The sequence below is a fragment of the Bubalus bubalis genome, chromosome 20 (genome assembly GCF_019923935.1).
Source record: "Bubalus bubalis isolate 160015118507 breed Murrah chromosome 20, NDDB_SH_1, whole genome shotgun sequence".
Taxonomy (NCBI): Eukaryota; Metazoa; Chordata; class Mammalia; order Artiodactyla; family Bovidae; genus Bubalus; species Bubalus bubalis.
In genome coordinates, this window is record NC_059176.1 from 48,856,531 (window position 1) to 48,873,542 (window position 17,012).

Sequence of the window (17,012 nt, forward strand, 5' to 3'; positions counted from 1 at the left end):
GCTGGCCCATTGCTCCATCCAAAGTTCCCAAGACAATCCACCGTTTCCCTGAGCCCCACCCCATTCAATCGGCAGTCAGGGATAAACAATGAAAGCCACCTTGGACATGTAAGAGAATAGGCTCTGAGGAGAGAAATGTGCCAGTGTCTCCTGGCTAATACAGGATGGGGGCAGCCAGGACTTTGACCCTGAGTCCAGAAGGAGCTCTGATCGCCCATGTCAGCTGGCCTGTCGGCCTCGAGGTGGCCTGGGAGAGGAAAGGGGGGGTGGGGGTAAGGGGACAGGGATGAGGCCGGGCAGCATCTGTGAGCCCGCCCCCCTGCACACCCAGCCACAGTCTGCAGCCCCCACCCTGCACACCCCGCGGACATAGACACTCTGTGGGCGCACCCTTTAACCCCCTGCTCTGGGCAGGGTCCTAGCCACCACACAGATGCAGTCAACAGATGCCCGGAAGTCCTTCCCCTGCTTTGACGAGCCCGCCATGAAGGCCACATTTAACATCACCCTCATCCACCCCAAGGAACTCACAGCCCTGTCCAACATGCCACCCAAAGGTGAGCAGGTCTGGCTGAGGCCTCACAGCCTGGGCCTGGGAAAGCAGACCCTCCCCGCCAGGGCTGGGGCGCAGGGGAAGGGGAGGAGGCACACCTCCACAAGCCTGCATGCTCCCTGCCCAGGTCCCAGTGTCTCGTTTGACGGAGATCCCAACTGGAACGTCACTGAGTTTGAAACCACGCCGGTAATGTCCACGTACCTCCTGGCCTACATCGTGAGCGAGTTCACGAGTGTGGAGTCAATGGCTCCCAATGATGTCCAGGTATGAGGCCCAAGCTCACCTCACCTTCCCCAGGGTTGGTCCTGGCCTGGGAGACATTCCTGTTTATCCTCATCCTGGTCCCAGCCCCTAGGCAGTGTGTGAACCCCAGCTCTGAGTCATCTTGGGCAGCTGTCTTTAGTTCTCTGAGCCTCAGTCTCTGCATCTGAAAAGTGGGATCCTCCTCATTAACAGGGGCTTCCCCAGTAGCTCAGTGGTAAAGAATCTGCCTGCACTGCAGGAGCCGCAGGAGGCACAGGTTTAATCTCTAGGTAAGGAAGATACCCTGGAGAAGGAAATGGCAACCCGCTCCAGTGTTCTTGCCTGGAGAATCCCCATGGACAGAGGAGCCTGGCAGGCTACAGTCCATGGGGTTGCAGAGAGTCAGACATGACGGAAGCGAATTAGCATGCACGCACCCATCATGAAGGGAGTTCCCGATTCCTGGGTGCCAGACAGAGAGTGGCCATGGCTCATTCCCCGCAGGCCCCTCCCTACGACTCCAAGAGAGATACCCCCAACTCCACACACTCCCGGCTGACCAAGCTTCCCAGTTTAACCTGGTTGGTCACTAGCCTGCCAGACTCTGGGACTGGCCCACCTGCACAGGACCCAGGAAGAACCCCTGACCTCTCCTATCCTCTTTGCAGATCCGGATCTGGGCTCGACCAAAAGCAACTACAGACAACCATGGCCTTTATGCCCTGAATGTGACAGGTCCCATCCTGAACTTCTTTGCCAATCATTACAATACAGCCTACCCACTCCCCAAATCTGGTAAGTGAGGGGCCTCGCGTTGGGGGAAAATGAATGGGTCTCCCCCCTCATTCCCGGAGGCCATCCTGCCAACTGCCTGGCCTCCCCAGACCAGATTGCCCTGCCCGACTTCAACGCCGGTGCCATGGAGAACTGGGGGCTGGTGACCTACCGGGAGAACGCGCTGCTCTATGACCCTCAGTCTTCCTCCAGCAGCAACAAAGAGCGAGTAGTCACTGTGATTGCGCATGAGCTGGCCCACCAGGTATCCCCCCATCATGGGGAGTGCAGACCAAGAACGTGGGGGGCTCCGGGAGGAGATGGCACAAGTCATGGCTCTGTCCTCAGAAGCTGAGAAGGGAGGGGGGATTCCACCTGGCCAGGGGGTTTGGGGAGGAGTCAGGATGAAGTCAGTAAAGCCTCCAGCTCAAGCTGGCATATGGGGAGCACTCGGTGAAGGGTAGCCCTGAACATCGTTAGTGACCGCAAGGTCCGAGTGATTTGCTGGGCTGACCCCTCTCCCCTACAGTGGTTTGGGAACCTGGTGACCCTGGCCTGGTGGAATGACCTGTGGCTGAACGAGGGCTTTGCCTCCTATGTGGAGTACCTGGGAGCTGACTATGCAGAGCCTACCTGGAATCTGGTGAGCCCCCTGCCTGGGGACCACTGGGGTCTGGGATGGGGGATGACCTGGGTCACCCACTCCGAGGCCAGTCCCCTGATTGGCTGTTGGGGGTTTGCAGAAAGACCTCATGGTGCCGAATGACGTGTACCGTGTGATGGCCGTGGACGCGCTGGTCACCTCTCACCCACTGACCACCCCTGCCGACGAGGTCAACACCCCTGCCCAGATCAGCGAGATGTTCGATACCATCTCCTACAGCAAGGTGCTGCCCAGCCCCCATGCTGGTCCTTAGACAGTCGGGGGGTGGGTGGGGAGGGCAGTGGGGGTTTAGCCCCCCAGGGCTCAGGGAGCACCTGCCCAGCCCGATGGGAACACAGGGTCCCTCAGCTGGCTCAACACAGCCTCCTGAGCTCCCTCCCCTCCACAGGGAGCCTCGGTCATCCGGATGCTCTCGAATTTCCTGACTGAGGACCTGTTCAAGAAGGGCCTGGCGGTGAGGATCCTTGGCCAGTCACGGGTCGGGGGGTGTCTCCTCTGAGCCCTGGCCTCACGGAGGCTGTGGCCGGGCCTGGGGCACAGCTCCGCCCTCACTGAGCTCTGTCTTTCTGCAGTCCTACTTGCAGACCTTCGCCTATCAGAACACCACCTACCTGAACCTGTGGGAGCATCTGCAGATGGTCAGTACCAACCAGCCCTCCTGAAGACGTTCTGTGGGGGTCCTGAGATGCTGAAAGCCCCAGGGCCGGCAGCACCCCCGTGGGAGTGAGGTGCCCAGCTCCCCTGCTTACCCCATACCCCAGGCAGGACATCTGGAGCCTGGCCTGCTTACTGGCTGCTCCTCTGTAAAGTGGGTGCAGCGATGACTCCTTGAAGGAGGTATAGCCAGAGCCTGGGTTATGAGCCTGGCAGGTGGCCCCCCACTGGCACCTTGCACTATAGTGAAGTCTATGAGGGGAGCTGGGGAGCACCCTCCTCTGAGTGTTGAGGAAACGGGCTCTCATATTTCCCAAGACCAAGCCATCATCTCCCTGGAACTTTGGAGCCAGCCATTCACCAGCTCAGCACTCCTGGCTGCCCTGTGCCCCACCCAGCCCCTTTCAGGCACCACTTTGCACACACCAGCACCCTCAGCACACCCTCTGACCCTCCCGTCCAGCCCCACCTCACATTCCTGTCCACTCAGACCCCGAGGGGCCCTGTCTGGGGCAGACCCTCTGACCACTCCCACCCTCCCGCCTGGCCCTCCCTGCCTCTTCTGAGCCTGGCGTCTGCACCCTCTCCATCACCCTCCATCATCTCCTACCCCTTCTCTGTGGCCCTGGTCAGCCTGTCTGACCCCTCCATGTGCCCACACGCCATGACCAGCCTGACCAGGGAGGAAAGACACCAGGCCTTGTCACAGCGTCACAGGTGGGCTCCTGGGTCCTCCTGGCTGATCTCCAGCCCAACATCCCTCTGTCGTGAGCCTGGTCCCCACCCCCACTGCCCCCAGCCTCAGTCCCTCTCCTCTGCTTCCTCTGTCTGCCTTGCCCAACCTCAGCTTCCCATTCCTTTCCTCCTCCACACCGACACCCCTCCAAGCTGCATCTCCCCCTCTCTCTCCCCTGAACCCTCTCTCTCTGCACTCCCCCAGAGATCCTCTCTCTCTCAGCTTGCACCTTCTGATAGCATCTTCTGCCCTCTATCTATGCTCTTCTTAGTTTTTTATTTTCTCTGTTATTAACAAATGTGGTTATTTTTTTGTTGTTATGAAAGCAATAGGCACATGTGAGAAAAGATTTAAGACAATAACAACCATCCTAAGCCCATCCCCAGACCCCCATCCACGTGTGTTTCCTGCACATCGCCCACAGCCCTCTGCTTCTCTCTGCCTGTGACTTGGGGACACTGGTTTTCCTTTATCTCTGTCTCCTCCTCTTGCCTGTCTTCCCAGATTTGTTCAGACTGAGCCATGGGGCATCCTGGGTGCCCTGCCCTGACACACACCCACCTCAGGCTTGATCACAGAATGTGGGGTTTGGGGGGAGCATGCAGATTTCCTTAACACAGAATGAACACAGAACAGAGGCTGGAAAGCTCTTGGCTCGTCCAGTGCTGGGCAGCTGAGAGGAGGGCGAGGCAGTCTGGGAGCCCAGCTACAACCTCGCAGCCCAGTGCTCCTCCACTACCTCCCAGCAAGGTGGCACCCTAAGAAGAGGGCAGGGGTGCAGGGGAGAATGGTGGGGGGGGAGGGTGGCCATCCGCTCATGGCTGTACCATCGCCCTCTGCCCAAGGCTGTGGACAATCAGTTGTCCATCGTGCTGCCAGACACCGTGAGTGCCATCATGGACCGCTGGACCCTACAGATGGGCTTCCCTGTCATCACCGTGGATACTAACACAGGGACCATCTCCCAGAAGCACTTCCTCCTTGATCCCAACTCCATCGTCACCCGCCCCTCACAGTTCAAGTGAGAAGATGGGGTCACAGAGACAGGCATCCCAGGGAGGTTCTTAGGGGTGGTTGCCATGAGGTCCTCTGACCATAGCAGGGCCTGGCCCACTGTGGCCCCTGCCAGAGTGGTGGGTGTCAGTCCAGCTCCTGGGCCAGGAGGAGGGAGGCGTTTAGTGCCAGAGTCAGGCAGAAACTGGGAGCCTGGGCAGGACTGTTTTTCACTGGCAGTGGCCAAGAGCTGCCATTTCTCACCCCTGGCCTCTGGGATTTCTTGTTGCAGCTATCTGTGGATTGTTCCCATCTCATCCATCAGAAATGGCCAGCCGCAAGAACACTACTGGCTTCGGGGTGAAGAGAGAAGTAATCCGGCCCTCCCCTAGGGGACAGTAACCCCCAGGCCATCCTGCCAGCTCCTGGCCCTGTTCTGGGGTTTTGGCAGGCCTCATCTTTGGGGGTGTCCGTCATCCTTTCATTCCACAAATGGAGCCAGCTTCTTTGGTTCTAATTTCTACTCAGTTGCTGCCCAACTGTGTGACCCCAGTCAAGTTACCATCTGTCATTGGTCTCCATTTCCCCATCTGTAAAATGGGGACAATATCTACCCCCATTGAGTTGTATGACAATTAAGGGAGAGGATTCCCATGAAATGTTCACAACAGTGCCTGGCATGCAGTATGTGCGGTCCTGCTCAGCCAGGCACCGAGGGAACCAAGGTCAGGGCAGGCCATCCCCTGCCTAAGCCAAGGCTGCAGATGGAGGGAAGGGAGACAAGTCATTCGTACTTTCTGGAGCTGTGCCGAGTGCTCTATCAGAGGCGTTTATGGCCTCTGGGGCAGGTGGGCAGAGGTCAGAGAATAAGGAGGCTTTCACTTCATGGAGAGGTGAGGAAAGGCTTCCTGGAGGAGGTGAATTGAGTCAGAGGACTAGCAGGTGTTCAACGGGCTGACGGCGGTAGAGAGACGCCGCCCAGGCAGAGTCAATAGCAAGTGCGAGGCTTGAGGTAGGAGAGAACGTGGGGACTGAGCTCGGCTGAGACAGAGGAGCAGTCCCTGCCAGCTGCAGGAGACAATGTCCTCGGGCCAGGAGGAGCCAAAGTGATTGAGTCTGATCTGCAGGTATGGAAGGAGCCCCTCCGGCTGCCTGCTGGGAGGAAGGCTGGAGGTAGACCTGAGAGAGGGGGCATGGAGCCCCCAGGAAGAGATAAGCAGTGCTTATCCCAGTTGGGAGGCCAACTGGATGGGAGGCGCTTCCTGGGTGTGATAGAAAGATGGGAGAAGGAGGGGCTGGAGACTGAGCAGCGGCGTGGGAAGCTGAGTCTGAGCTGGAGGGGGTGTTGCCGATGGAGTTGTCCCAGCGGGTGTCACTGGCCTGGCCACTGAGGTTCACAGATGGCAATTGGTCTGTCCAAGGTCACCCGCCTGAGTTTGTCCAGCACCCAGTCCCACCCTTCTTCTCCGCCCCTCACCTTGGTGTGGGCCCAGTGGCCTGAGGGCCAGCTGCTGCCAGGCTGCTCAGGAGGCGGTTCTGCCGAGGCCTGGGGACGGGAGGACCCAGGTCAGGTCAGCCCGGGGCCTTCTGAGCAGCCTCTCCCAGCTCTGGTCTCTCCCCACAGTCCAGAATGACCTCTTCAAAACCGCAGCAGATGACTGGGTCCTGCTGAACATCAACGTGACGGGCTATTACCAGGTGAACTACGACGAGAACAACTGGAAGAAGATTCAGAATCAGCTGATGTCAAGGCCGGAGGTGGGTGCCTGCCGGCCCATGCCGTCCCCTGCCCAAGGCCCAGTCCCAAGATGGCAGCCCAGACTGCAGGGCCTGCCCCATGGCCCGCCCAAGGTCACATGCTCTGTTGCCCCTTCTAGAACATCCCTGTCATCAACCGGGCGCAGGTCATCTACGACAGCTTCAACCTGGCCAGGTGAGTGCCCGCCCCTTCTCCCTCGGGCCCCCCAGCTCAGCCACGGAAGCCCGGCGACTTGGCAAGTGTGACTCCATAGTGAGAGCCCGTGCTCCCTCATGTGGTCCTCATCGTGTGCCAGGAATGGGGTGCGGGCTTCCTGTGCTTCAGGACGCCCCTCCCTTGGCCCCAGACAGTATCATCGTTCAGCCCAGAGTTTCCAGAGAAGGAATCAGAGTCTCAGAGTTTGAGCATCTTGCCTGAGGTCACACAGTAACTCATGACAGCCAGATACAGATCTGTCCAACTCTGGAACTCCAGTGTGCTCCACCACACCCAGGTTTTCCAGAGGGCTACCTGTGGGTCAGGCTTCTGAGGTGGCGCTAGTGGTAAAGAACCCACCTGCCATGCAGGAAACTGAAGAGACTTGGGTTCGATACCTGGCTCAGGAATATCCCCGGGAGGAGGGCATTGCCTAGGGAATCCCATTGACAGAGGAGCCTGGCAGGCTACAGTCCATTGGATCGCACAGAGTTGAACACAACTGAAGCGACTAAGCACGCATGCATGCCCCTGTCTCTCTCTTTAGTCACTCAGTCGTGTCTGACTCTTGTAACCCCATGGGTTATAGCCCGCCAGACTCCTCTGTCCATGGGATTCTCCAGGCAAGAATACTGGAGTGGATTGCTATTTACTTCTCCAGGGGATCTTCCCAACCCAGGGATCGAACCAATGTCTCCTGCACTGCAGGCAGATTCTTTACCCTTTACCGACTGAGCTACAAGGGAAGTCAGGCTAAAAAACCTGGGAAGGACATGACAGGAGAGAGGCAGGCATACATAAACAGAGATTTATTGAGCAGCTGCTGTGTGTGTAAGCACGGCAGATGCTAAGTTCTGTGATGTCACCCATAGACATGGACATTTATGAACAGATGGCCTGAGAAGGTGGAGGGAGGAAATCTCAGAGGGCCAAGCAAATGAGAAAAGAGGTGGGCAGAGCAGAGAGCAAAGGCCTCTTGTCTTTTTGAATCTCAGATCTGTCTCTTAAGGTCTGTGTGGTCTTCGGCAAGGCATGTCACCTCTCTGAGCCTCAGTTTCCTCATCTGTAAAATGGGGATAATGTGCAAGGGAATGTGACTGGCAGTGGGTGCACGTCCCCTCCCCCTCCCCCCAGTTCCACTCCACCCGAGGTGAAGGCTGCAGCTAGCCCATTTGGGTCTCTGGGACCTCAGGCTCTAGAAGGGGGCTGGGACTCCCACAGAGAGCCCGGGCTGGGTGGGGGTGCTTACTTGAGCCCCTCTATCTGTTCCCAGTGCCCACATGGTCCCTGTCACCCTGGCGCTGAACAACACCCTCTTCCTGAAAAATGAGATGGAGTACATGCCCTGGCAAGCCGCCGTGAGCAGCCTGAACTACTTCAAGCTCATGTTCGACCGCACAGAGGTCTACGGCCACATGCAGGTACATCTTGAGGGGCATGCCAGCGTCCAGGTCCCCAGTGCCTGAAATGACGCCACGAGGCAGTGAGTAGAAATATTGCCTGGAGTGGTGAAGCGCCGCACCCGGTCCTTGGAGGTGGTGAGAGAGCAGGAGGGATGGAAGGGTGAAGGGAGCAGGGACTGAGAAGGTGAGCAAGTTGGGCATGGCAAGAAACGGAAAGACTTCTAGCAAGGTTTGCTAAATCTGGAAATTAGCACTATCAGAAGGCAACAGAAAAAGCCACAGTACAGGAAGGGGATGGGATTGGAGGCAAAGCCTTCAACCTGTTGCGTGGCCTCCGGCAATCCTCTTCAGCCCAAAAGAATCCTCTGTGAAAAGAGCAGGCCTCTGCTTGCCTAGCAGATGTTAACAGTTTGGAAGCTTGAGGGGAAGGTAGAGGGAGGGGATGGGGCGTTGGGGTGGGATCAGAGGCAGAGGCGAACTCCTTGCTCTGTATCCATAACTGAATGCAGAGGGATGTTCACTGCAGTGTGGTTTATAAAAGACAAGAAAACCAAAAACACTTAAATGTCCAACAGTTGGGGATTGGTTAAGTAAGCTAGAATATCCATTTGATGGAATATTATGTAGTCATTGGGCTTCCCTGGTGGCTGAGTGATAAAGAATCCTCCTATAATGCCAGAGATGCAGGTTCCATCCCTGGGTCAGGAAGATCCCCCGGGAAAGGGAATGGCAATCCACTCCTGTATTCTTTTTTTCCATTTATTTATTTACGTATTTTAATTGGAGGATAATTTCTTTACAATATTGTGATGCTTTTTGCCATACATCAATATGAGTCGGCCTTAGGCATACACCAAAGGATTCTCCAGTATTCTTGCTTGGAGAATTCCATGGACAGAGGAGCCTGGCGGGCTACAGTCCATGGGGTCTCAAAGAATAGGACAAGACTGAGCAACTAACACTTTCTTAACGCTTTGGGATGGTTACTATTCTCTGCTTATGCTTTACGGAGTTTTCTAAGTTCCCCACAATAAAGGCAGAATACTTACAATTGGGCGGTGGGGGATGGTAGGCCCTAAAACAATATTAGGAAATAGTGGCACTTAGACATGGACTGTCAGAACTGGTGGAGGCTTTGAGGAGAAAGAGCCTCAGGTCAGTCATCTGAAACCTGGATTAGTGCCGCCCCTTGGAGTGCTATCTGGCCTTGGGTTACTCCCTTAGCCTCTGGCCTCTTGCTTCTGTAACCATTAACCCTTGCTATGCTTGCTCACTCACGTCAGAGGCTCCGTGGGGCTCCAGGTGGGTCAGGCTTGAGTCTCCTCTTTGATTTTTTTTTTTTAATATTTATTTACTTACTTACTTATTTGGTTGTGCCAGGTCTTAGTTTTTAGTATATATTTACTTACTTACTCACTTATTTGGCTGTGTTGGGTCTTGGCTGCAGCACATGGGATCTTCGTTGCATCATGGGGGATCTTCCCTTGTGGCACTGGGCTTAATTGCCCCAAGGCATGTGGGATCTTAATTCCCTGGCCAGGGATCCAACCCGAGCCCCCTGCGTTGTGAGGCAAATTCTTAATCACTGGATCACCAGGGAAGCCCCATGAGTCTCCTCTTTGAAGCTGTTCATGTTCTCTTTCCCTAGAATTACCTCAGGAACCAGGTTGAACCCATCTTCCTACATTTTGAAAATCTCACCAAAAACTGGACTGAGATCCCGGAAAACCTGATGGACCAGTGAGTATGACCTGTCTTGGGTCTAGAGACCACAGGTGGCCCAGACACCCTGACCTGGGAAGTCCAGAGCAAGTTCCCACAGTATCCTCCTCCGAACTTCCCAATTCCTGGCTAGACCAGGGCCACCAGTCAGGGAGGAAACCGCCCCCTCCCTGACCCCACCCAGGAGTGGGGGGCCCTGCCCCAAGGCTCCGTGTGGCCTGTGAACCCGTCTGGCCTCTTTGTGTGAAGGACCAGGCTGAACCTCCCTGGTCCCCTCACTGGCATGGTCGTGCAGATTCTAGGTGTTAAAGGTGGGGCTGGGGTCTGTGCCAGCCCTCCCTGGGCTGCACAAGGCAAGAAGCAAAGCACCCAAAGGGTAGGTGGGCTGTGGCCTTAGAGCCCCACATCTGCTGCCCTACCTGGAGTTATATGCCAGCAGGTGGGCTACAGTCCACAGGGTCGCAAAGAGTCAGACACAAAGAGTCAGACACGACTGAAGTGACTGAGCGTAAGTACGAGCACAGGGAGAGTCTTGGCTGGAGTCAGGGCCAGGCATGCTGACAGAGCGTCATCACCCCTGGTGCAGATACAGCGAGATTAATGCCATCAGCACTGCCTGCTCCAATGGGTTGTCTAAGTGTGAGGAGCTGGCCAAAACACTTTTCAACCAGTGGATGAACAACTCGAACGTTAACCCGTGAGTGTGTCCCCTGCTTGTTCCCTGATCTTTATCTGTCCCTCAAGCTCACAGCCCTGTCTTCATCAGACCCTCGTCCCCCACCCCCTTGCTGCTTCTCCACCCCTGACACCCCCAACTCCATGCCAGGATCGACCCCAACCTGCGGTCCACCATCTACTGCAATGCCATCGCCCAGGGCGGCCAGGAAGAGTGGGACTTTGCTTGGAGTCAGTTGCAACAAGCAGAGCTGGTTAATGAAGCTGACAAACTCCGCTCAGCGCTGGCCTGCACCAACCATGTCTGGCTCCTGAACAGGTGAGGACCAGAGCTGGATGCGGCTGGATGAGTTCCCCTCCCACAGGAGACCAGGGTCCCAACGTGGGGGAGAAAGAACCAGCCAGCCATCCACACTATCCTTCGTGGGATCCTTCCTAGCCCGTGCAGTGGGCCAGTGTGTTTCCCATTTTACAGATGAGGACACAGAGGCTCAGAGAAGCAAAACAACTCACCCGAAGTCCAGAAGCTTTACTAAGTAAAAAAAAAAAAGCAACAACCAAGATTTGAGTCTGGATCTGGGTCCACATCCTGTGCTTTTAACTGCTGCATTTCTCCTGGCCTTTACCTCTCTCTCAAGGGTCTTGGCACTGGCTTCCCTGGTGGCTCAGTGGTAAAGAATCCACCTGTGATGCAGTACACCTGGATTCAATCCCTGGATCAGGAAGATCCCCTGGAGGAGGAAATAGCAAACCACTCCAGTATTCTTGCCTGGGAAATCCCATGGACAGAGGAGCCTGGTGGGCTACAGTCCATGGAGTCGCAAAAGAGTCAGACACGACTTAGCGACTAAACAACAACAAGAGTCCTGCTGCAGATGGACTTGAGTCCTTCTGGACATCCAGCTGGGCACCCCCAAACCCTTGGATGAGGGCTCCTGGCTCCCACTGTGTGCCTCATTGCCATCTCCTGGACTTCAGTAAAGAAGAGCCACCCTCAATGTCAAAGACAGGAGTGGCCACTCTACCTGATATAGGAATCACCCCTTCCTTCCTTCATTCATCACTAGATATTTATCAGACACCTGGTCTATGCCAAGTATGACACCTGGCATAGCCAGTGACCCTGCTTAGGGGACTCAGGGTCCCATCTATAAGAGGGAGGTAGGACCAAGGAGGCTTCAGCCCACAGCATTCTGAAGGGATGTTGAGAAGATGCAGGAGAGGAATGCAGGAAAGGACGAAAGATGAGTGTGGGGGGGGGGCGGGGGTAAGCAGGGTCCTTTCACTCACTGCACAGCATGCTGAAGGGATATTGAGAGGATGCAGGAGAGGATGCAGGAGAGGATGCAGGATGAGTGTGTGTGTGTGGGTGGGGGGTGGATAGGCTCCTTTTACTCACTGCACAGCATGCTGACCTCACAGGTACCTGAGTTACACCATGAACCCCGACCTCATCCGGAAGCAGGACGCCACCTCCACCATTACCAGCATTGCCAGCAATGTCATCGGGCAGTCTCTGGCCTGGGACTTCATCCGGAGCAACTGGAAGAAACTCTTTGAGGAGTGAGTCTGCCAAGAGTGTGTTAGGGGAAGCGCCCACCAAGGCTGGGTCCCCTGGGGGTAGGAGTGGGTCCCCTGTGTGCACCAGACCCCGCAGGGTCAGGAGTAGAGAGCAGGCACTGCATTGGAGTGGTCCAAAGAGAACCCAGGGGCTTCCCTGGTGGTCCAGGGGTTCAGACTCTGTGCTTCCAATGAAGGGGGCTCAGGTTCAATCCCTGGTCAGGGAACTAAGGTTCCACATACCTCGCAGTGCACCCCAAAAAAAATGCCACGAAAAACAGACAAACAGAAAACCAGATGAATCCAGCTTGAGGTCTGTAGGGGCAGGAATTGAAAGACAAAGCAGTGGGGTACGGCCGTGCCTTTTCCCACTTGGGGGAAGAAAGTCTACCTGGAGGGAGTGTTCTCTGAAGAGATAGGAACAAGGACATGCGGCCAAGCCTGGGTTTAGGTCCCTGGTGGTGTCTCCTTGGGCGTGTCACTGCCTTGCATCTATGGGACGGGGACAGTCACAGCGTGTTGCCTGCCAGTCACTGGACATTGCTTCCCCGCCCCGCTCATGGCTCCTCTCTCTCCTCCCGTCCTGCAGTTATGGTGGTGGTTCCTTCTCCTTCTCCAACCTCATCCAGGGTGTGACCCGAAGATTCTCCACTGAGTTTGAGCTCCAGCAGGTAAGAAGCCTGGGACCCTGGGGCTCATGCCCCAGAGGCCCACCCCCAGTCTCGGGGGCAGCCACCACTCAGCTCCCACCAAAAGGCAGGGGGTGTTCATAAGGCAGTGGGGCTCCATGTGGTCAGGCCTTCTTCATGTACAGAGGAAGCTGGGTATCCAGACTTCTTAAATGTCACAGTTCAATCGCAGTTATTCATCTTCAAATTTTTTATTGGCAAAAGGTAAAGAGAGTAATATGATGAACCTCCAGGTACCCGTTATTCAGATTGAATAATTATCACTTTTGCTGACACTATTTTTTAGGGGAAGACAGTTTTCAAGCAAATCACTGATACTATATAATTTCACTTATAAACACTTTAGTCATATCTAAAATAAAGAAAAATTTTAAAACATAATCTATCGTTAGCAAACCCAAGAAAATGAACAATTCCTTACTATCATCCTATACCCAGGCCATTTTCAAATTCTCTTTTTTTTTTTCGGCCATGCCTTGGCAGCTGGCAGGATCTTAGTTCCCCAACCAGGGATCGAACCCATGGCCCCTGCTTTAATTAAGAGTGCAGAGTCTTAACCATTGGACTGTCAGGGAAGTCCCTTTTACACATTTTTGAGTCAATCTCTGTTTTCACTTCTCTTGAATGTATTCCTAGGAGTGGAATTGCTAGGTCATTTGATAACTGTGTTTTTTGAGAAACTGCCAAAATGTTTTCTAAAGCAACTGCATCAATTTACATTCCCATCAGCAATGTATGAAGGTTCCAATTTCTTTATGTTTTTGCGGAAAATTGTTATTTTCCTTTTTTGTTTTTAAAAACGTTTTACATCCCGTAAAGTGTATCTCATGGTTATGAGTTTCATTTCTCTGATGACTCATGATGTTGAGCATCTTTTCATGTGCTTTTTGGCCATTTGTATATCTTCTTTGGAGAAATATATTCAAATCCTTCATTCAGTTTTTCATTAGTGCATTTGCCTTTTTATTGTGAGTTATAAGAGCTCTTTATATATTCTAGATACCAGGCCCTTATTAGACACATTATTTGCAAGTATTTTCTCCGATTTTGTGAATTGTCCTTTCGCTCTCTTTACAGTGTCTTTGATACACAGAAGTTTTTTATTTTGATGAAGTCTAACTTACTACTTTTCTTCTGTCGCTTGTGCTTTATGCATCATATATAAGAAACAATTACCAACCTGAAGTTCCATCTATGCTTCTTACTAAGATTCTTCTCATCTTAGCTCTTACATTTAAGAGTGATCAGTTTGACTTGATTTTTGTGTATGGTGTAAGGCAGAGGTCCAACTTCACTCTTTTGCATGTGGCTATCCAGTTGTCCCAGTCCCATTTATTTAAAGGACTATTCTTTTTTGTAATATTATTCATTAAAAAAATTGTCATTGGAGTATAGTTGATTTCCAATGTTGTCTTAGTTTCAGGTGTACAGCATAGTGAATCAGTTACATATACATATATTCATTCTTTTTCAGATTCTTTTCTCATACAGGTTATCACAGAATATTGAGTGGTGTTCCCTGTGTTATATAGTACTGGTTATCTAGCTTATATATAGTGTTGAATTCTAAGTTCCTGATTTATCTCTCCCCACTCCCCATGTTTCCCCTTTGGTAACCATAAATTTGTTTCCCATATCTGTAAGTCTTTTTCTGTTTTGTAAATAAGTTCATTTATATCATTTTAAAAATTAGATTCCACATATAAGTGATAATAGATATTTGTCTTTGTTTGTCTGATTTACTTCACTTATTATGATAATCTCTAGGTCCATCCATGTTGCTGCAAATGGCATTATTTTGTTCTTTTTTTACGGCCGAGTAATATTCCATTATATACATGGACCACGTCTTCTTTAACCATTCCTCTGTTGATAAAATGACTACTCTTTCACTTATTGAATGATCTTGGCACCTTTGTTGAAAATCAATTGACTATAAATGTTAGGATCTGTTTCTGGACTCTCAATTTTATTTCACTAATCTGTTTATATTTAGGTTAGCACAGTGTTGTCTTAATTATCATAGATTTGTAGTGAGTTTTGAAATTTGGATTGTAGGCCCTCCAACTTTGTTCTTTTTCAAAGTCATTTCACTATTCTGAGTCTTTGCATTTCTTTATGAATTTCTTTATGAATCAGCTTGCCAATTTCTGCAAAAAAGGATAGTTGAAATTTAGATAGGGATTGCACTGAATCTGTGGATCAATTTGGGGAGCATTTCCATGTTAGTAATATTAAATCTACCAATTCATTAACACAGATTTATTTAAGTCTTTTTTCCCCTTTTATTTAGGTCTTAATTTTTCTCAACAATATTTTGTAGTTTTCCACATACCAGTCTTGCACGTCTTTTGTCAAATTTATTCCTAAGTATTTTATTCTTTTTGATGCTATGGTTAATGGAACTGTTTTCTTAATTTCATTTTCAGATTTTTCACAGCTAGTGTATAGAAATACAATTAATTTTTGTATATTGATCTTGTATGCTGCAAACTTGTTGAACTCAAGTTTTAATAGTTGTGCTTTTTTTCCCTTTCAATTCCTTGGGGTTTTCTGCGTATAAAATTGGGTCATCTGTAAATAGAGATAGTTTACTTCTTCCTTTCTGGATGCTTTTAATTTCATTTTTCTTGCCTAATTGCCATTGCTACAACCTCCAGTACTAATACATATTTTAATCCTTAAAAAAAAAACAAAAAACACTTATTTGCTCAAGCAGTCAGGTCATGTGTGCTATAGAAATGGCCACATTTTGAATTTGGCTGCTTGCTGCCTTTTGGTGCCTGTTTAATTTGTCCTTCTCTCCTCCCTTGATTGGATTAAGATTGTATTTCAATTAAAAAGAGAGGATCAGCTCAATGAAGAACCTCACAATGAAGTCCACATACACATAGGAGCCTGGTTGGCCCTTGAGACTGTCATTTTTGGCCTCTGCCAGTGAGAGGGAAGGACTCCCTACCCCTGGGGGCTCTAACATGGCCGGGAGGGGTAGAGGACCTGGTAGCCCTCTCCTCGGGGATGTTAGAGACTCAGCCTGAGGCTCAAAAGCATCCTTTTCCTGGCAGCTGGAGGAGTTCAAGGAGAACAACATGGACGTCGGCTTCGGCTCAGGAACACGGGCTCTGGAGCAAGCCCTGGAGAAGACCAAAGCCAACATCAACTGGGTGAAGGAGAACAAGGAGGTGGTGCTAAACTGGTTCAAAGAACACAGCTAACAGTCTCTGGTCCTTACATTCACCTGGTCCCTATGTGAGACGCCCACGTGCCTCTGTCCCAGGGACCCACGGCAGGGCCCCTGTTTCTGAAGCCTGAGGCACCAGCGTCCTCCCCTTGGGGACAGAGTCTCTGGCCCATGTTCACTCCACTCTTCCCAGGGGACCACTCCAGTTTCTGATGCTCAGACTGTCCAAGTGCCTCCCAGCTCCTGCCCCTCATGCCAATGGCACCCCAGGCTAGGCATGGCTCCTGTCGCCCAAGGCTCTGGGTCTGATCTCAGGGAGTCCAGCTCCAGGGTCAGATGAGAAGCCCTCAGTGGATGATGGATGGCCTTGGGGGGCTGCCCTGTGCCGTCTCCTATCCTCCCCTAAAGACCCTGGAACTGAAAAGTCTACAGAGCACCAGATCTGTATATTTTTTTCTAAGATAAAATGTAAATAAAAGATTTCTAGATGAGCTTCCAGACTCATTACTGAACTTGAGCAGAATGGGTCTGCACATAAGCCAAGGGCATGTCCTGCCATCTTGCCAGGATCCCAGGGTGACATATCAGTTTTTTAAAAATTTTTAAAATTTTGGCTGCACTGGGTCTTTGTTGTGGCACACGGGCTTTCTCTAGTGGTAGCATGCAGGCTCTCTAGTTGCTCTGTATGTAGGATCTTAGTTCCCGAAGCAGAGATCAAACCTGTGTTCCCTGCATTGGAAAGTGGATTTTTAACCACTGGACTATCAGGGAAATCCTTCAATTTTTAAACTGGTTGTTTTCAAGAGTAGCCTACAGAATAAGACAGGTGCCCACCAGATCACCTAGGGAAGCCAATGATCAGGGCCAACTCCGAGGAGAAGGTCTGGGATCAAGAGGGCTCCCCGGACCACACTGACCTTGGTGGAAATTTCTTGGCAAAGGAGGTCCAGCTGAGTGCCCAAGGCTGCTGGGGGTGGGGGTTGGGGTTGGGGTGGGGGGCGCCTGGGGAGGCATAGAGGGTGGGAACATACAGCCCAGGCACCTCAGGGGTCACCTTCAGTTGACATCACCTGTGAGCTGCTCCAGGCAGTGTTTCTCCACCCCTAGGCTTTGGTTTCCTCAACTGCGTATAAAGACATTTTGTATCATAGGGTTGGCTTCCCAGGTGGCGCAGTGGTAAAGAATCCGCCTGTCAATGCAGGAGATGC

At 52.1% G+C, this 17,012-nt stretch overlaps 1 protein-coding gene across 1 annotated transcript in view; it reads left to right on the plus strand.

The window, feature by feature from the left end:
• Positions 1-16,295, plus strand: part of LOC102407424 (alanyl aminopeptidase, membrane) — a 17,354-nt gene extending 1,059 nt beyond the window's left edge. The window contains exons 2-20 of the mRNA XM_025270967.3: positions 415-557; positions 681-820; positions 1,468-1,594; positions 1,684-1,838; positions 2,103-2,216; positions 2,317-2,460; positions 2,626-2,691; positions 2,810-2,875; positions 4,473-4,648; positions 4,913-4,992; positions 6,245-6,378; positions 6,498-6,553; positions 7,848-7,995; positions 9,626-9,717; positions 10,286-10,396; positions 10,526-10,693; positions 11,797-11,937; positions 12,524-12,605; positions 15,689-16,295. Of these exons, the coding sequence (XP_025126752.2) occupies positions 415-557; positions 681-820; positions 1,468-1,594; positions 1,684-1,838; positions 2,103-2,216; positions 2,317-2,460; positions 2,626-2,691; positions 2,810-2,875; positions 4,473-4,648; positions 4,913-4,992; positions 6,245-6,378; positions 6,498-6,553; positions 7,848-7,995; positions 9,626-9,717; positions 10,286-10,396; positions 10,526-10,693; positions 11,797-11,937; positions 12,524-12,605; positions 15,689-15,838 (2,293 nt within the window). The 3' untranslated portion in view covers positions 15,839-16,295. The remainder of the gene's footprint in view (positions 1-414; positions 558-680; positions 821-1,467; positions 1,595-1,683; positions 1,839-2,102; positions 2,217-2,316; positions 2,461-2,625; positions 2,692-2,809; positions 2,876-4,472; positions 4,649-4,912; positions 4,993-6,244; positions 6,379-6,497; positions 6,554-7,847; positions 7,996-9,625; positions 9,718-10,285; positions 10,397-10,525; positions 10,694-11,796; positions 11,938-12,523; positions 12,606-15,688) is intronic.
• Positions 16,296-17,012: the final 717 nt, after the last annotated feature.